This window comes from Mandrillus leucophaeus, unplaced genomic scaffold (assembly GCF_000951045.1).
Source record: "Mandrillus leucophaeus isolate KB7577 unplaced genomic scaffold, Mleu.le_1.0 Scaffold60, whole genome shotgun sequence".
Taxonomy (NCBI): Eukaryota; Metazoa; Chordata; class Mammalia; order Primates; family Cercopithecidae; genus Mandrillus; species Mandrillus leucophaeus.
Window position 1 is genome coordinate 4,062,321 of NW_012106475.1, and position 21,019 is coordinate 4,083,339.

The window sequence follows — 21,019 nt, forward strand, 5'->3', positions numbered from 1 at the left end:
GATGGTCTCTAACCCTGCCTCACCCTCCTTTCTCCACCTATTGACATGTAGTTAATCATCTACAATGGACACCTTGACAAAGTTATTTTGTGTATTTTTGCAGATAGTTTAGCTTTGGAGTCAGGCAGGCCTGGGTTCTAAGTTTTTTTGTTTACTAGTGTGGGAATTTAGGCAAGTTACCTAAACACTCTGAATCTTGTTTTTTACATTAGGTGTAGATTATAATAATATCTACCTTTGGATTCATGGTGAAGATTAAATGAGATTGTATATGTAAGGATCTGGTATGTAAAATCAATGAATATTAGTGCTCTTCTCATTTTTGGTACCCCATAGTACCTTGCACAGTGTTAGGCACATAGAACGTGCTCTGAAAATACTCAGTAATTGACTGTATAGTACATCTTAATAAAATTTTGTTAAATTGTTTTCAGGAGGACTTTCGACTGCATTTTAGAAATATTTCAAGAATCATGGATTGTGTTGGTTGTTTTAAATGTCGTCTGTGGGGAAAGCTTCAGGTAAGCAAATCTAGTCATTCCTATTTCTCATTTACCCTTTGCATGAATAATTTTCTAATTTTTATTTTTTTCTTATTTCTGTTATAGACTCAGGGTTTGGGCACTGCTCTGAAGATCTTGTTTTCTGAGAAACTGATAGCAAATATGCCAGAAAGTGGACCTAGTTATGAATTCCATCTAACCAGACAAGAAATAGTATCATTATTCAACGCATTTGGAAGGTTAGTTTGAATGTACTGAAATTGCTTCTGGTAGCCAAGTAAGTCTAAAGCAACATATATGCTCTCAGAAAAAACTGGGTAAGGAATATCCTTTTTATTTTATTTATTTATTTAGTTTTGAGATGGAGTCTTGGTCTGTAGCCCAGGCTGGAGTGCAGTAGTGTGATCTCGGCTCACTGCAACCTCTGCCTTCTGGGTTCAAGTGATTCTCCCAACTCAGCCTCCCAAGTAGCTGGGACTACAGGGGCATGACACCACACCTGACTAATTTGTGTGTGTGTGTGTGTGTGTGTGTGTGTGTGTGTGTGTAGTTTTAGTAGAAACAGGGTTTCACCATGTTGGCCAGGCTGGTCTTGAACTCCTGACCTCCGGTGATCTGCCTGGCTCCACCTCTGAAAGTGCTGGATTACAGGTGTGAGCCACTGTGCCCAGCCAGGAATTTTTTTTTTTGAAGAAATTATTTCATTACAGAATTATGGGATATTATGAAATACCTCAAGTATGTAGACATATACAATTGGTACATGATGGTCTTTATTTTCATCTCTTGACTTTTGTAATCATAATTAGGGCGCGGCACGGTGGCTCATGCCTGTAATCCTAGCACTTTGGGAAGCCGAGGTGGGTGGATCACTTCAGGCCAGGAGTTCGAGACCAGCCTGGCCAACTCTACTAAAAATACAAAAAATTAGCCAGGCGTAGTGGAGCATGCCTGTGGTCCCAGCTGCTCGGGAGGCTGAGGCAGAAGAATCGCTAGAACCTGGGAGGCACAGGTTGCAGTGAGCCAAGATCATACCACTGCACTCCAGCCAGGGCAACAGAAGAGCAAGACACTATCTCAAAAAAAAAAAAAAAAAGAAAGAAAAAAATGTGCATACATGTAAATATAAAATCATAATTATAATTACTGATTGAATTTGAATATTCATCTTATTGAATTTGTATATTAAAAATTGTTTAAAAGCACTTTTTTTTGCTATCCAATTTTTTTTGTGGTGCTAGAAAAATCATGTTTAACATAGGTGTACATGTAAATCTCTTTGTGAATTCACCATTATATAAAAAGGTTAATGATTCTTTTTAAAACAATTATTTCCCATCAAAATGATTAAAGAAAAGCATGAAATAAGGAACTTATATTAAAATATTTACAGATGCATTCTTTCTGGCCTATCATGCAAGAAATGCTGAGATTTATAAAAATTAATATTTTTTAAAGGACTACATTTCCTCATTTAAAAAATATTATAATTTTGGGCTTGAAATAATTGACCTTCAAAATTGTGTCTCTCGCACCCAGGGGTTTGATAGTTAATATTTCATTAATTATTCTACTATTTTTTTCATGATAGAGAGCAGAGCTAACTGCACTCAAAATGAACAAAATTTACTTTACAAAAATTACTGAAAACAATGTAGTCATACATTTAATATTCTTACTCTTTATAGGCCAATAGCATTGATTCTTTCTACATTTACTAAATATGGTGTATTTTAAGTATTCATATACTTATGCATTTAAAAACAGTTATAGTTCTGTGTTTATATACTTTATACTTATATTCTTTAATATTAAGCATATGAATACTTTTATGAATACTTATACCTAAATATTATAATATTTGTATACATACATATTTTATACCAAATACTATATGCTTTAATATAAAGGGAGTATACTTATGAATGCTTAAAATACAGAAGTATTTAAATACTTATGTATCTCATACTTAGGTATTTGATTGATTGACTGATGTGATCTCAGCTCACTGAAACCTCCGCCTCCCAGGCTCAATAGATGCTCCCACCTTAGTCACCTGAGTAGCTGGGATACAGGCACACACCACCATGCTGGGCTAATTTTCTTATTTTTTGTAGAGAGAGGGTTTTGCCATATTGCCCTTGCTGGTCTCAAACTCCTGGACTCAAGTGGTCCGCTCGCCTTGGCCTTCCAAAGCACTGGGATTACAGGCATGAGCTACTGCACCTGGCTATTTTATTTATTTAAAAGAATTTGGTTTTTTAGAGATAGGATCTGGCTATGTTGCCCAGGCTGGAGTGCAGTGGAATGATCATAGCTCACTGTAACCTTGAACTCCTGGGCTCAAGCAGTTCTACTTCAGGTTTCCAAGTAGCTACGACTACAGGTACACACAGCCATGACTGGCTGATTTTTAAATTGTTTTTGTAGAGACCGGGTCTCCCTGTGTTGCCCAGGCTGGTCTCAAATTCCTGGCCTCAAGCAGTTCTCCCATCTTGGCCTCAAAAAATACTGGGTTTACAGGAGTGAATCACTGAATCTGGCATGCATATTTAAATACTTTTAAAATAACTAATTTCTGGACATTAATACCTTAGTTTTACCATGTCAAATTAAGAACTAAAATATATTAAAATATATTAAATGTTTTATGCACCTGAAATTTATTGAAATAAGTTACTTTAAAAATGTTGTTTTAAAATGCAAAGTGAGTAACTTTTACAGATAAAATTTATCTAAGATGGTTTCTGAGTGAAATATTTTTTGGTTACAGAATTTCTACAAGTGTGAAAGAATTAGAAAACTTCAGGAACTTGTTACAAAGTATTCATTAAAGAAAACAAGCTGATATGTGCCTGTTTCTGGACAGTGGAGGCCAAAGAGTGGAATTTCATTCAAAGGCATAATAGCAATGACAGTCTTAAGCCAAACATTTTATATAAAGTTGCTTTTGTAAAGGAGAATTATATTGTTTTAAGTAAACACATTTTAAAAAATTGTGTTAAGTCTATGTATAATACTACTGTGAGGAAAAGTAATACTTTAATAATGTGGTACAAATTTTAAAGTTTAATATTGAATAAAAGGAGGATTATCAAATTCATATATGATAAAAGTGAATGTTCTAAGTGTCTGAAACTAGCATTTTGTGTAATAAGATGTAATATAAATAAAACTATGGTAAATGTGGCAAGCATTTAATAGGAAAATGCTAAGGAGGCCTCATGAATGACCCGTAATTAGCAATGTAGAATTTTTCAATACATTTAGGGTTGCTGGATTTAGCAAATAAAAATAAAGATTGTCTAGTTAGATTTGAATTTCAGATAAACAACAATTAGTTTTTTAATATGTTACATGGAATATTTGGAAAATACTTATACTAAAAAATTATTTGTTTGAAATTCAAATTTAACTAGGAGTCTTGTATTTTATCTGGCAATCCTAAAATACATTGGTATGAAACAAATCACTTTTAGAATGATATTGCTATTTTGATTGGGTTATTTTTGTGTGTAGAAATGTACAATAACAACTCAAAGGCACAGGAGATTTCTAAACATTGTGAAAAGTTGAATAGATTATATATTTATTCTCATAATACTTTCCCTAATACTAAATAAAATTTGGGGAACACTTTTTATTTTTATATAATTTCCAATTTACAGAAAAGTTTCAAAAATAGTACAAAGAGCTCTTTTACCCAGATTCACTAATTGTTCATATGTACTTTATCTTTCATGCTTTCTTTGTACACACACGTGCGCACACACACTCACATGCACATACACATGCACACACACACAATTTTTCCTCAATCATTTGAAAGTCAGTTACAGGCATCATGCCCCTTTAACCCTAAATACTTCAGTGTGTAATACTGAATAATTTCTAAAAATGATTTTCTCAGAAAAAAAAAAAAAAACCTCCCACAATTCTGGAACTATACCACTATAAGCCTTAGAATAAATAATAATTTCAAGTTCCAGTCTAAAGTTCTTTTTGAGTTTTGTTGCCCGTTTTACGCTTGATGTGTATAGTAATAGGGTAGGCTATTTATTTTATTAAAATTTTTTTTTAGAGACAAGGTTTTGCTGTGTTGCCCAGGCTGGAACTTGACCTCCTGGGCAGAAGTGATCTTCCCACCTCAGCCTCCCGAGTAGCTGGGAATACAGGTGTCTGCACCATACCCAGTTTAAGTTTTGTTTTTTATACATGAAGTTCCTTTGTCTCCCTAAAACTGAACTGTAATTTTGGGAGGTTTTCATTAATGGAAGCTCTTCATTTATAAAGCTATTTGAAGGGGTTTAGGAATTTATATCACATGGTAATTGTAGAGAAAAAGCTATATACCTCAAAATCATGTGCCCTCTTTACATATGTCTTATCAGGTATAACATGTTGAAATGTCCCATTATTAGTAGAGTGGGGTTTATTTATATAGTGGTTAAGAAATGTCAGTTGACACTGCTGTACACTTTTTCTTCTGTGTCCCTAAGGCCTGCTACAGTGCCAAGCACATACTTGGTATCCAATAAATATTTGTTGGATGAATGTATGCATATGTATTCAGTATATTTTAAATGAATAATCGCAGAACTAAGTTTAATAATGTGACCTATTTTCCTCTGCCACTTCATTTTCTCTAAGGCAGGAAAAGAAAGACATTAACCCACTAAATAAGTCAATCCTCTTGGAGACTCAAAAGACTATGAAGTGATCACTCTACATAAAATACAGTGTGGGTTCAAATGGCCATTTTTTGTGTATCCCTCTCTCTCATCTTATGCTTCCTTTCCTTTTTTTTTTTTTTTTTAACAGCCAATCCTTTTGAAGGGATATTCTTACCTCTACTTTGTCACCTTCCACTGGCTCCGCAACTGAAATCTGCCGTTTGGCTGTATAGTTAACAGTCCCTTCCTGTGAAGTCTAAAATCAATTCTAAATCCACAGTTTAATTCACAAGCTATTACTTATTTGACATTTTTGACAACCTGTACTTGAAAGATTTATTCCCTTGATTTCTTACATTTTGCTCACTCCTGAACCCCCCCTTTTTAGCTTCTTCATTTATTCCTTTAATGTTATTCCTCAGGCCTCCATTTTTTTTTCCTCTTAATCATAACACCACTTCTCACGCTTGGGTCATTTCAGTTCAGCAATTCCTAAATCCTTATCTTTAGCCAAACTCCTCAATCCATCTGCCTGCTGCACTTTACTTGGTTGTCCCACACACACCTGTGTGTGTCTTAAAACATTCATTGTCTGCAAAACCTACTCTAATGCCTGTGTTCCTTACTTTGGTTAATTTTAGAACCATTATATTCTATGTTTTCTAGGCTCATTCCTCTTCTCCACCTTCCCCTATCATTTAGTGTTTAAGTTTTACTGATTTTATCTCCACCTCTCTGATACATCACTCTTTCATCTTCATTGATATTATTAATACCTACAGTACTAACCTGCCTCCTACACCTAGCTGGTCTCCTATTTGTTGCTCAATGTTACCAGAGTAGGCTTTCTAGAAGCACTCTGACAGCATTACTCCCTAATACCCTTCCATGACTTCAGGAACTTTCAGGAGAAAGCCAGACCCCTCTGGTTGGTGTATAAGGTCTTCTGATGTGTAATGTGTTTCCTCCACCGAATGTTCTGGTGAAACAGACTTAACAGTTCTTCAAAAGCCCTGTATGGCCAGGTTTCCCGCCTTGGTAAATGCTGTACTCTTTGCATCAAGTGCGCTGGTCATCCTTCCCCAACTTGGAAAATTCCTATGCATCTTGCAGGCCTGACATAAGCATTTCCTCTGTAAAATCTCCCTTGCTCCACTCAAGGAGAGTCATCTAACTTCTACTTCTGTGTCACCACTGTAATTACAACCTACCTCTATTGTATGTCACTTAAATTGTACTGTATTGTTTTAATTTTCAAAAGTCTTCTTCACTAGAATGTGAGCTCCTTAAGGGCAGGAAAAGGAACCTTTTTATTTTTTGCATCTCCATAGCATAGTTTTTGGCATATGAACGTTTAATAAATGTTTGTTGAATAAATTGATTTTAAAGTGACATCTTTATTATATTAGAGGTCCTACCTTTATTCCAAATAGTTTCACTCCCTTCACTTTACAGCAAGGGTCAGTAGAGTCCCAAGGATTTGTAGACTTCAGGGGGTCAATAAAGCTGAAATTGTATTCAAGATTTGGTATGGTTTTTGGTGGGTCATGAAAAGGGTCTATTCTGGGAAGAAAAGGAACTTCTTTCATGAGCAAATTGTGTTAAGCATCATTGAAGAATTTCTTGAATAATCAAAGAATACCTTCCTAGGATTATAAGGTAGATAAATGGATTCCTGTTTAAGATTCTAAAGGGACGGGGAGAGGTGTTACAAATTATTTCATACAACAATTTTTCTTAGCTTAATGTTTGAATAAAAATGTACTATCTAATAATGTATTGGCATTTTAAACTGCATGGCACTTCATGTCAAACTGGTGTATATTAAGTGATACGACAAATTATGCGATCACTAAAGGCAAACTATCATTTGTAACTCCTGATTTTTTTCTTTTTTTTTTTTTGTGGTAGCACTATGTTTTTATCCTTATATGATAGAAACTTAGTCCATTATAAGAGATGAAGAAAACCAGACCTCTAAATAAAAGCACAAACACTTTTATTTTCAATAGTAGTGTTTTGTTACAATTTAGTGAAACAACAAATAAATACATTCATTGGCCACAGCTATACTTTTACAACCAGTTTGAAACTGATTATATAGCTGAGAAACACTGTTAAACAATAAAAAAGGCAGCTATGCATAAAAAAGCCACTTTAGCTATAAATTATTTTCCATAAAACTATAACCAACTACAATGAGTGGTAAAAGTTTCAAAATTAATGGCCACCCAAGTGAAATGATGAAAACAAATACTGCTAATCACTATAGAATTACACACGTAAGTAATGAAATTCACTTTTTAATGAACAAAAATGAAGGTTTGATACTGTCATCATGTGCTTCAGTGCAGGATGAACAGGGAATCGGTAGCCCTTTGATTTTATAAACAACTTTCGAGACCAAACTTAAAGTGCTCCTAGTGCTTTGGAATTTTTAAGCAAAGATTGGGCCAGAGTGTATCTTTATTTGTCTTTGGTGATGTGTTAGATGTGTATAAGGAGACAACTGCAAGAATTTGGGTACCCTAGTCAGTGATAAGAATAAACTTACAAATCTCAAATTTGGAACAATCAACTAATGCAGCAGAAAGAACCAAGTTATCTTTTCTGAGAAATTTTAAAAAAGTAATCTTTTTTAGTTTGGTTAAATAGGAACATTATCAAGGGGAACCTTACCAGAAAAACTTCATCACCTTGAACCCCAAGGATTAACGAAGACAATGTACCTTTTCAGACAGCTCTATCTAATGTTAGATACCTAACATTATTAGCAAAATAAACAGTTGGCATTCTGAGAAGAAATCTAACAACTGAAGTTGTAATAAAAATATGCTTTTGTCAATACCACGGTTAACTTTTTATATTATACAATTTTAAATAACTTGGTTACAATGAGAGAACTTACAAACAAACCCAAAATAATGTAAGTAAGTATATGCTTCTGATTGAATACAAAGTCATTTTGTATCATAAAAAGAAGAAATTTATTTGTCTCTGTACTTGCCTCCCAAAAGATGGAAAGCATTAACAATTTCAGTTTTTCGTTAGGGTTTCAACCTAGTGTTTTACTTTTGTGAAGTTATTGTATCAGTTGTTAAAAAGTTGAAATACATTTTAAGTAAGAGAGGAAATAACATTCTAATCAAAGTATAAAACAGAAAAGGATACTCGTATTAGTTTCAGTTCTGAAGAAATAGATAGCAGACAATTGTAGTTAGTCTTTGAGCATGTTGTGACAACTTCCCAATGTTGCTTGTTCCCTTGGCATCTTGAGGTATTCAGCATCTACTTCTTTCCATATAGACACTGGTACAAAGTGCATTTTAAAATTCTGTACTATCTTAGCCTACCATTTTCTTTTTTTTTAAGATTTGGGATAGGACATTTAAGACAGTTTTAATGTAATTCTAAAAGTACTCCAATATTGTTAACCTGTGGTTTTATACTTACCTAGTTTGTACATTTACTTAAATTTGCTCATTTAGTCTAATGCTGGAATTAATTTGAATTCAATTTAATTTGGCTTTTCCCATATACAAGATATACAAATGTGAAAATCATAGGAGGAATTATATGTCTCACAAAGTATTGCACTTGAGTTCACTGCAATAATGTATCATGATTTCATTTACCTGAGGACAATCCTGATTCACTGCTATATCATGCTTCAGAGAAATCAAATGCTTTTGAAAATATATTTGTTTTAATTTAGAATTATACATTTTGTGAATAATTCTTAAATGCATCTCTAAACTTGTTTAGTCCCAAGAAGTTTCTACCAGAATCTCCCTATGCAAAAGTCACTATTGCTTTCTTGAAGAATCATGCTTAAACTACCACATATATCTCAATTATACAAAATAATCAACTGACCAATTCTACTCAAAATAGCCACACCATTTTCACTGGTATATTTTCCTCTTGAAATTATTGTGGCCTCCAAAGAACACTGCTGGCCATAACTAATGGATTACTACTATCATTTGTTTAAAATGATTGAATTTCAGTCGCTATTTTAAAATCATGCTTAAAAGAACTGTCTTCAATGATTACACATTTTCAGTAGATTTTTATAAAGAGTGAAACATTTTTATGCCTTAACTCCGCACTGTTCACACTATAAAATTTTTATTAAGATTTCCATATAGAGCATACCAATGAATATACAGGCTTTGATTTTCATAGGAAAATTGCCTTCCAGTTCGGTGTACAATATAGTATTCCAGTGTGAACATTGGCATATGACTTTGGGGACTGCAGTGACTCTTTCAGAACAAAGATAAAAGTGCACACATGCATTTGATGTTCCAAAGTCAGGATTTTTGGAGGCCATCAAGTGCCTTAAGATCTAATCTCTCTTTTCTCCTACTCCAAACTTTCCATTTTACTTCATTTTACTATGAAAAGGTCAAAAATAATAGCTGTGTTCTTTACCAAACACAGCCACACTTCCAGATTTTGTTTTCAGTTGCAACAGATAATGGAATGTTTATGTAGATGGAATTTAAACACATCGAATATACACATTTATGAAAAACAACTCAAGAATCATGACTTGGTGATGCTGTCAGTTTTGTGGTGTCACATATAAGCTATGATGATTGTTCAAATCTAAATTACTACAAGTAAAGAGCAAAGGAGCAGTATCTGTCATAGGTCCGTTCAGGTGGGGAGTGACTGTGTAACTGCTGCTGCCACACCCAGTCATGGTGCCATACCAGCCCAAACTTTGCGAATTTGGTAAACTGCAACAAAGAAAGGCAAAGAAGCCATAGGACTATGATCAGGATATAAGAAGTCACATTTGAATTTTTAGCATTTTCAATGAATTTTGTAATAAAAGCAATCAAATATATTGAAATATGTTCTTTGTCAAATAACATAATGCCTTTCCACAAATTTATTGACTTTTATCTAATATCCTGGATTCTATATCGCATTATGTTACAAAAGAATGAATAAATGCCACTCGGAACTGGTAGAACTTGATCATCAGCTGATAACAATGTAGTCCTTTTGTACTAGGTTCTATTCTAAGACATCTGTGTATGTATGTATGTATGCAGACGCACATATACATTTAACCCTCACAACAAACCTCTGAGATAGGTTCTATTATCCCTATCTTACAGATGAAAAACAGTTTCAAAAAACAGATTATGTAACTTGTCCTGATGAAGTTAGGATTACAGAAAATGTCATATCAAGCTGAAGCCATTATGCTTGATGGCTTCAGCCATTAAGCTTTTCTCCTTGCCCAAATCACAGCTAATAGTGTACTAGTTAAGGACTTGAAATGGTTTTGAAACAAGGAGGGCATGGGAAGATTTCCTATGGCAGTTAAGCTTCCCCAGAGTTTTATCTAGGGTTTCTCTGAATTTTGACCAGCACTAGAGATATAGAAACAGATACATAATCACTATAATGGCATTTCTTCCTTGTGCATCCCCCTCCCACAAACAGCTCTGAACCAGCAAGTGATCCTGAAATGAAATGGTACCATTTAAGCCCAAAGGCATATACGCTTTAGTCAGATGGTAGTTCCTGATAATGCAGGTCCCACCCTGGGTTTAACATCTGCTTTAAACTCCAGTATTGCCGATCTTATTTATTGACATATTACTACCAAATCACCTTTTTTCATATTTTGGTTAAAGCTTAGATTTTTTTTTTCAATCAATTTCAATAGTAATTCAGGCTAAGTGGCTTTGTTACATCTACCTTCCTTCTCTTGAACTTCCCAGTCTTGGCAGGTCATCATCACTATCATATCGTCTTGGATTGTCGAAAAAGTAAGCTCTGGAACTGTAACTGTGACTATTTATCATGCCAGCAGGTGCCTGTGAACAAAGTATTAGATAGCATATGAAGGTTTTACTTTTCCACTAAGAAAGGAGGCTAGAAACTACAATAATTTTTAGTTTTAACCTTTGCCAAAAATAGAAAATCAATACAAATGTTCCATAATTTTTAAAAATAAGAGAACAAGCATTGGAGAATATTATGATATCATACCAAATTCTGGTTTAATCTCTGTGCCCGGAAAAACAGTACCACCGACCATGCTGGCACGTGTTCCCACAAAAAGAGGACCATTCCAAATACTATATACTCTTCTCCACTTATGTCTTCTACATGAGCCTGTAAACAGAGTATGGCAGAGAATTTTTACATCTGTTTAATGTATAAGCAATCACCTCCACAGTTAACTTGTTTCAAATCAGGTAAGATAAAATATATTAACTACAGGCACATAAACTTTAAAACTTTCTATATTTTGTGGTTTCTCATGTAATGACACTTATCCTTTAAAGGACATAAAATGCTTTGAAGTTAGAATAAAAAGCAGTTAATTTTAAAAATGTATCAGTTTATGACCATTTTAATATATGGATAATAAGGAGTGATCTCATATTTAGGCCCCATAATCTGAAGAGAGTGACTTTTAAAGACATTACTGTTCCAGCTGCTCCATAGGCAAAATAACAGCACTTACCCTGAATTACACCTGTAGAAAAATGTAACATGTTAAGTCACTCAGCTCAGCTCTACTTAAAATATGCTTTTGGACCTAATCTACATATTAAATTTGTTTCTGTTCTATCAGATGTTGGGAGAGGGAAATGGAAAAAAGAGTGAAGAGAATCTGCCACAGGGAACCACATGTGAAAATTCCTTCACTTTAGAAAGGTAAATGAAAAACAGTATTCCAAGGTCCCTAAAATTCAGTACAAAGCTAAATTACTATTAAGATATGACACATAGCTATGTCAAAATGTACATTTAGGAAGCATATGGGAATGCCAGAAAGTTAAATATGCAGAGAGTACTGGGAATTATGATAGCAAATACCTGGACACCCAAGGAACTACGAATGCTCTCCCATTATCAAGGCTGACAAAGCCAGATTTTTATGAAAGCCATTATTTAAACATCTAAACCTGAACCAAATAGTAAGAGTATATGTAATTCTTGGGTAGGGGAGAGTTACTTTCCTCCTAATAAAGAGGAGGAAAATTGGCTCATAATAGCCAATTCATTTATCTAGAAATATTTAAATACCATCATTAACAAAAATAAGTAAAATTAGCATACGACCAAGAGGCTTGTGGCACTATTATTATTTACCAAAAAGGAGAGAGAAAATACTCCTTTGGTAGAAGTTCTCTGTGAAGAACGATTTCAAATGTCACACATATATAACGATTTTTAAACACAAAGCTTTAAGTATGATTACTGACAGTAAACAGAGATTCCATAAATGTGTTTGTAAGTCAAACACTATAGTATTCTCCTAGATGAGGGTAAGTTAATTATCACATTGTTAGACTGGGAATATGTGGTAGGTATTTACCTTATCTGAAAGATTATCCCAGCCATAATTAAATGGACTTTCTAATGTATCCTGAGATATGGTGACCACCACCAAATTATAACAAGCTCTGGAAGAGTACAGAAGAATGACTACAGAGCCCACGACGACAGTCTGGCACAGAGACATACCCTAAAACAAATAAAAATCATCTTTAGTATTCTACACATTTGTCATGACAAGCTATTCATGTACATACAATATGGTCACCTCTTGCAATGTACTCCTAGAAAGCATTAAGTGAGCACCTGTTGAAATAAACTCTTGATTATTTTGCTTTTCAATTTCTATTCCTAGAACTGCTTGTGTTTAATATGTGGACGTTTTTTGCCAACTTGCCAAATAGCAGCTGGAGAAAGATTTTGTTCTGCCAAGGTTGTCTTTTAATATGTGAATAAACAAGTTGGCAAAAGATCTGAACTTTAATTGATGTTAATCAAAGAGGTAGTTTAGTCGTCATGAGAAAAGAATGGAAAACAGAAGCATTAGTCCATTTGATACACTTAATTTCGGATACAAAATTAGAATAGAAATAGAGTTCCTATGCTATTTGCTTTCATTCTTTTAGATTCTATTAGAGAGTGGTTGTTAGTCCCCTATTGATGACAGTGTTGATGGCAAATGTTCTGGGCACCCATATGTACTTTCAAATCCTTAAAATTTTAAGACTATGGCTTTCAGCATTTCCCTCAACATAAAAAGCTCTTCCAACTTAGTGGTTCTCAACTGGAGTGTGTATATTGGAGAAGGGTGTGGTAGTCACCTCTTGCAGAGATTCTTAACCTGGGGTCTGTATTTCCATAAATCCATTTTCTTTGCAATCCTGTGTATTTTATTTTATGCATTAAAAAAATTACTGTGACATCCTTGCCAAAGAGTTCCATTGCACAGAAACACCCAATATTGTGTTTTGGAAGTTTGTGTTTGGTTGTCACAATGATTAAGAAGGGGCAATTATGGCACTTAGTGCACAAGGTCCAGGGACGCTAGATGACTTGCAAGTCACAGGAGAATCCTCCACCTAAGATAACTGTGCTCTGGCCTTGATAACTTTCTAATGTCCTCCCGGACATTCATGAAGATGAAACACCTCTTTATAATGATCTGAGTCAGAACCTAATTCTGTTTTGAATATAAACGAAGTACATGTTTGCATAGTTTAAATAGATGCCCAAATTTCCAGAAACACATAGAATGTGTAAATTGAAGGAAATTTGTACTTTGTTTTCTTCAGAAGTTTATCAGTTGTTCAAATATTTCAGAAAATCATGACATTGACAGCAATATTGCTTGTGGTATACAAGTGACCAATGCAACACACCGTAACAGTTTGCATTTATAGCTGCCCCATTCATGGTTTCTGTGTCTAAATACAAACATCTATTACATCATGCTCCAAAAGTAATGTATCAAAATATTTATTAATTACTCTCCTTTTATTTCCTCATTATGTTACAATTAAGGCAATTACACTGAATTTTATGTGTGTAGGTAGGTTAAAAAGCCATTAATTTCAGGATAGAAACAGGTAATTAAAAATGTTTTCATTAGAACTGCACTGGGTCTTGCAGGGCTCTTGTGGGGTTGAGAACTATTATTATAACTGACTTTCTCAGAACAACTCATTTTAGAGGTATATGAAAAGAAAGAACAAAACCATAAAAGATACCCTGAAAGATGTTGGGATAGTAACAGAGTACCTTCTCTGAGCTAACACACTACCATCACAAAAAGTATGTGTGAAAATAAAACTGGCAAAACTTAAAAATTAGGCTAAAATTTTCTACAATATGCTATTTTATTTTTGTGAATCCAAAAAAAAATTGTTAATAAAAAAGTTAATCTAAAACCACTCCAGATCCAATTTTAGAAGTAATGTATTATTAAAGAAAAGTAAGGAAACAAGAACCAGAAAACAGAATGCTGTAAGAATTACCATCCTCAAAAATAACTGCAAAAGTTTATATACACTGCTTTGGGAAATAAGACAAATGTCAGAAACAGGCTATAATACAGAGAAACTCTGTTTAAATCTGTAAATACGATGGAAGCTTTTAAAAAAAGATTGTGAGAAAAGAGCAAAGAATCAATGTGGAAGTAATTAATACAACAAACCAAACAACCTCTAGTCAAATTACAAACATAAAACAACGAAAGACACCCACTCATTTGGAAAACAAAAGATTCACCCCTGCAAAATACAGGATTACAAAATGAAAAATAAGGATCCAGTGACATGGAAAGTGTTATCAAAAGTTGAAGAAAACCTTCCTAAAATAGAGTCAGAACAAACAATTCAACTCAGGAGAAATTCTCAAGGAATGATTTTCCTTTCCCTGTCTCTGACACTTACATACTACTTTTAAAGAAATTCCACACTTGATAAGTGAAAAAGAGTTATACCTAACTCCTAAACACCTCAGTATCCAAAACATTGCAGTTCAATAGTGTTTACAGATACTTTGAGAATGCAGATATGCAGAAACCTTAACTTACTAGTCATTGAGTTTGACAAATGTATACACCTGTGTAACCCAAATCTCCACCAAAATATAGAACATCATCATTCCGGAAAGTTCCCTCACACCCCTTCCCCATCAACCAAACCCAAAACACAAATGCTCCCCTGCTTTGTTTTTTACAATTTAGTTCTACCTGCTCTAGAAGTTCATGTAAGTGGCATCATAGAATATGAACTCTTGTATGTTTCATTCACTCTGCAGAATGTTTTTGAGGTTCATCCTTGTTTTTGGATGTATCTATCAGGAGTTAGTTGTTTTTATTGCTGAGAGGATAATGACAGTGACCAAGTCTTCCTGATTTGCTTAGGGGTTTTCTGGTTTTAGCACCTGAAGTCCCACATCCTGGAAAACTCAGACCCAGGAAAATTGAGCCAGTAAATCACATTAATTCCACTTTCTGATTATATGAGTTTGTTTACATGACAGTTAGATAGAATCTATGAATATTCTTGTACAAATAGTTTTGCGGATATGTTTTCACCTCTTTTGGGTAACTACCTAAGAGTGGAATTGCTGGGTCATATGGTGGTCATAAGTTCAGCTGTGTAAGAAACTGACAAATCTTTTCCTAAAATGGATGTACAATTTTATACTTCCAACAAAGTGTGACAGTTTCAGTTTTTCCACCCAACTGTCCAATTATAGACCTCATTCAGGACTGTCAATCTTTTCAGCCACGCTGGAAGATGTGTAGTGGTATCTCATTTCGGTTTTAATTTGCATTTCCCAGATGACTAATATTGTGTTATTGGGCATTGGTATATCTTCTTTGTGAAGAATCTATTCAAATCTTTTGACCACTTCCAAACTGGGTTGTCTTTTTAAATCAGTAAGTTGTAGGAGATCTTTTTATATGCTAACAATCAACTCTCATCAGATATATGATTTTCTTGAAGTCTGTGGCCTGCCTTTGCATTTTCTCAGTCTTGCCTTTGATAAGAATTTTTACTTCTTTTATTTTTATTTTTTATTTTTGAGACAAGAGTCTCCCTCTGTCACCCAGGCTGGAGTGCAGTGGTGCAATCTTGGTCCACTGCAGCCTCTGCCTACCGGGTTCAAGTAATTCTCCTGCATCAGCCTCCTGAGTAGCTGGGATTACAGGCGCCTGCCACCACGCCTGGCAAATTTTTGTATTTTTAATAGAGATGGGGTTTCACCATGTTGGCCAGGCTGGTCTTGAACTCCTGATCTCAAGCGATCTGACCACCTTGGCCTCCCAAAGTGCTGGGATTACAGGCGTGAGCCACCATGCCCAGCCTGATGAGATTAAATTTTAATTAATTCTAATTTATCAACTTATTTTTTCATGGTTATTACCTTTTATTGCCCCTCTAAGAAATCTGCTGCAACTACCCCGTTTTCTTTTGGAAGCTTTTCACTTGTTTCATTTACATTTAGGTCTATGGTCCATTTTGAATTAATTTTTGTGTATCGTATGAAATAGAGTTGGAGGTTCATTTTTTTCCATATGGATACCGAGTTGCTTCAGCACCACTAGTTTAAAAAATTTCTTGCGGTGTTGGATTGCTTTACCATCTTTGTCAAAAATCTATAAATCACATTAAGTGTAGATTGATTTCTAAGCTCTCATTCTGTTCTACTCATCTGTCTTTCTCATGTCAGTAGCACACTGTCTTAATTATTGTAGCTTTATACTAAGTTTCAACATAATGTAGTATGAACCCCTTTCATTTTCAGGGTTACTTTCTGTACTGTTCAACACAATAGCCACTAGCCACATGAGAGTTTTTACATTTAAATTAAACTAAAAATTCCTGAACAGTTCCTGTTGCTCTAGCCACTTTTTAAGTCATATTTGGCTAGCTATCATACTGAACGGTACAGCTACAGAATATTTTCATCAACACAGAAAATTCTATAGGAAAGCACTACTTTATTTTTTTATATATATATATTTTTGAGACAGAGTCTTGCTCTATCGCCAGGCTGGAGTGCAGCAGTGTGATCTTGGCTCATCGCAACCTCCACCTCCCAGGTTCAAGCAATTCTCCTGCCTCAGGCTCCCGAGTAGCTGGGATTACAGGCACGTGCCACCATGACCAGCTAATTTTTGTATTTTTAGTAGAGACAGGGTTTCACCATGTTGGCCAGGATGGCCTTGATCTCCTGATCTTGTGATCCACCCCCCTTGGCCTCCCATGATGCTGGGATTACAGGCATGAGCCACCGCGCCGCCCAGCCAGCACTACTTTAAATATTTAGATCTACATTGTCATACAAATTTTGGAATCAGCTTGTCAATTTCTTCTTTTTAAACCACTTTATTGAAGTATGATTGACATGTGAAAAGCTGTATACCACTTGGTGAGTTTCCCAACTTGTCAATTTCAATTTTTAAATTTTTACTTATTTATCTTGGAGACAGAATTTCACTCTGTCACCTAGACCGAAGTGCTTTGGTGTGATCACAGCTCACTGCAGCCTTGACTTCCTGGGCTCAAGGGTATCCCTACCTCAGCTCCCCAGGTAGCTGGGACTACAGGTGCACACTACCATGTCTTGCTAATTTTAAATTTTTTGTAGAAATAGCGTCTCACTACATTGCCAAGGCTGGTCTTGAACTCCTAGGCCAAAGTAATCTTCCCACCGAGGCCTCCCAAAGTGTTGGGATTACAGGTGTGAGCCACCACATCCAGCCCAATTTCCTTTTTTTAAAAAAAAGCATGGTAAAATTATGATTTGGTTTGCATTCAATTTACAGATTCATTAGGGGAGAATTGCCATCTTAACAATACTGCACCTTCCAATCCACAAACATGGCATATCTCTTCACTAATTTTAGGTCTTCTTTGGTTTTTCTTAGCAGTATTTTGTAGTTTTCAGTATACAGATATTGCTTGCTTTTTGGAAAATTTTTTCCTAAATATCTTTTTTTTGAGCTACTATTGTAAATGGTGTTCATTTAAATTTTATTTTCCAATTGATTATTCCTGTTATATATAAAAATACAATGTGTTTGTAGTATTTTGATCTATTCTGAGAACTTGCTAAACTCATTTATTCTAGTTGTTTAGTATATGCCTTAAGATGTTCTCCTTAAATAACTGTTATCTGCAATTAGAGACAGTTTTACTTCTTAATTTCCATTTTTTACCTTTGGTATCTTCTTCTTGCCTTATTGGAATATTGAATAAAAATGGTGAGAGCTGACATCCTTACTTTGTTGCCAATCTTAGGGGCAGAACATTCAATATTTAAGTATGACATTAGTTTTAGGATTTTTAGTAGATGTCTTTTATGATATTGAAGTACTTTCCTTTTCTTCTATTCTCTATTAGCTGAGAGTTTTTTCTTTCTTTTTTTAATCACGAAGGTTACTAAATTTAGTCAAATGCCTTTTCATTGTTTATTGAAATGATTATGTGGTTTTTCTCTTTTGTTTTAATGTAGTGAATTACACTGATTCTAAATGTTAAACCAATGCTGCACTCCTAGGATAGACATCTCTTGGACACAATAAATTATCCTTTTTATATGTTGATTAGATTTTGTCTCTAAGTATTAGGAACACTAGTCTGTAAGTGTTAATGTACAGCCATCTCTCAGTATCCATGGATTGGTCCCAAGACCCCCTGTGGATACACCAAAGTCCACAGATATTCAAGTCCCTTATATAAAATGGTATAGTATTTACACATAGTGTGCACATCCTACTGTATACTTTAAATCATGTCTAGATTATTTATAATACCGAATACTGTGAAAAATGATATGTAAATAGTTGTTATTCTGTATTGTTTTTAAAAAGTTATATTATTTTTATTGTTGTATCGTTACTTTGTATTTATTTAATATTTTCAGTTCAAGGTTGGTTGAATCCATGGATGTAGGACCTGCGAATACAGACGGCTGCCACTATATCTTCGTCAAGTTTTAGCATCAACTAACGCTGTCTCTTATACACATCTAGATGTGTATAAGAGACAGCTCCCGGGCAGCTGGGACTACATGCAGCCGCCACCACGCCCGGCTAATTTTTTGTACTTTTTTTAGTAGAGACGGGGTTTCGCCGTGTTAGCCAGGATGGTCTCCATCTCCTGACCTCGTGAACCACCCGCCTCGTCCTCCCAAATTACTGGGATTACAGGCGTGAGCCACCGCGCCCGGCCTATTTTCTTTTCTTTTTTTGGTGGGGGGAACGGAGTCTCACTCTGTCGCCCAGGCTGGAGTGCTGGAGTGCAGTGGTGCAATCTTGGCTCACTGCAACCTCCACCTCCTGGGTTCAAGCGATTCTCCTGCCTCAGCCTCTCCTGCCTCAGCCTCCCGAGTAGATGGGACTACAGGTGCATGCCACCACACCTGGCTAATTTTTGCATTTTAGTAGAGATGGGGTTTCACTATATTGGTCAGACTGGTCTTGAATTTCTGACCTTGTGATCCGCCCGCCTCAGCTTCCCAAAGCGCTGGGATTACAGGAGTGAGCCACCATGTCCAGCCCCCTCCTCTATTTTCTAAGAGTTTGTATACTATTGGTGTTGTTTCTTCTTTAAATATTTGATGAATCAACCAGTGAAATCATTCGGGTCTGCAGTTTTGAGAAATTTTTGATAATAACTTTAATTTCTTTAATAAATGTGGGTCTACTTAGATTACAAAATCTAACATAAGATAAATTTCATCTTCTATCAATTTATAGTTGTATATTTAAAAGAATTTGTCCATTTCATCTCAGTTCTCAAATTTATCAGCAAAGTGTTGTTCATATATCCTCTTGTCTTTTAATGTCTATAAGATGTTTAGTGATATTCCCTCTTTCATTCATAACATTGGCAATTTGTATTTTCACTGTTTTCTTTTCCTGTAGATAAAATTGATTGATGTATTCAAGAATCAACTTTTGGCTTTAATTTCTCCAAGTTTTGTTTCTTATTTCATTGATTTCTATTTTTATTTTATTTCAGTTTTTTGTTTTTTTGAGACAGTGTATGGCTCTATTGCATTGGATGGAGTGCAGTGGTATGATCTCGACTCACTGCAACCTCTGCCTCCCAGGCTCCAGCTATCCTCCCACTTTAGCCTCCTGAGCAGCTGGGACTACAAGTGCACACCACCACACCCAGCTAATTTTTGTGTTTTTTGTAGAGATGAGATTTCATCATATTGCCCAGGCTGGTCTCAAACTCCTGAGTTCAAACTGTCTGTCTGCCTCAGCCTCCCAAAGCCACCATGCCTGGCCTATTTCAGTTCTATTACTTACTTTGGGCTTACGTTTTCCTACTCCACACACTCCCACTACCATTTCTAAGGCAGAATCTTGTGTCACTCATTTTATATCCTTATTTTCAAATATATTATTTAAAACTGTGCTTTTCCCTTCAAGTACAATTTTTACTGCATTCCACAAATTTTGATATATTTTATTTCATTATCTTTCAGTTTGCAATATTTTAGAATTTCCCTTGTTATTTCTTTTTTTTTTTTTTTTAATCCACGGGTTATTTAGAATTGTGCTCGCACCTACATGGAAACACAATATGTATACCATGAAGATTTATTTTACAATATTTAAGAATTTTCTTCAAAAACTTAAAAAAAATTAATTAGAAATAAAACTGATTTTAGAATATAATATTTTACTTTAAAATAAAAAAATTACATATATTTTCATATTTAAGAATGGATCATTAGCCTAGAAATGGGGGAATTATTGCTTAGTGGATACAGAGTTTCAGTATGGGTTGAGAAAAACATTCTGAAAATGAACAGTGGTGACAGCTGCACAACAATATGAATGTACTTAATGATACTGAACTATACTTGACACTGACTACACTTAATAGTAGTTAAAATGGTAAATTTTGTGTTATATATTTTAGCACAATAATCTTTCCCAACATCCAACTTCCCTGTTTACCTCTAAGATGCTGAGAAAGATGAAAGTGATAGACAGTTCTCTGACTCAATGAAGAGAGGAATCTACATCAA

General features: G+C 34.9%; 2 protein-coding genes across 2 annotated transcripts in view; one reads left to right on the plus strand and one right to left on the minus strand.

The window, feature by feature from the left end:
* The window catches only part of ERO1L (ERO1-like (S. cerevisiae)), a 59,682-nt gene extending 56,059 nt beyond the window's left edge, over nucleotides 1–3,623 (plus strand). The window contains exons 13-15 of the mRNA XM_011999766.1: nucleotides 435–521; nucleotides 609–742; nucleotides 3,277–3,623. Of these exons, the coding sequence (XP_011855156.1) occupies nucleotides 435–521; nucleotides 609–742; nucleotides 3,277–3,337 (282 nt within the window). The 3' untranslated portion in view covers nucleotides 3,338–3,623. The remainder of the gene's footprint in view (nucleotides 1–434; nucleotides 522–608; nucleotides 743–3,276) is intronic.
* A 3,535-nt stretch (nucleotides 3,624–7,158) lies between these two features.
* The window catches only part of GPR137C (G protein-coupled receptor 137C), a 109,457-nt gene continuing 95,596 nt past the window's right edge, over nucleotides 7,159–21,019 (minus strand). Inside the window, exons 6-9 of the mRNA XM_011999767.1 lie at nucleotides 12,534–12,683; nucleotides 11,195–11,320; nucleotides 10,901–11,019; nucleotides 7,159–9,924 (exon numbers count right to left, since the gene is read on the minus strand). Coding sequence (XP_011855157.1) covers nucleotides 9,747–9,924; nucleotides 10,901–11,019; nucleotides 11,195–11,320; nucleotides 12,534–12,683 — 573 coding nt within the window. The 3' untranslated portion in view covers nucleotides 7,159–9,746. The remainder of the gene's footprint in view (nucleotides 9,925–10,900; nucleotides 11,020–11,194; nucleotides 11,321–12,533; nucleotides 12,684–21,019) is intronic.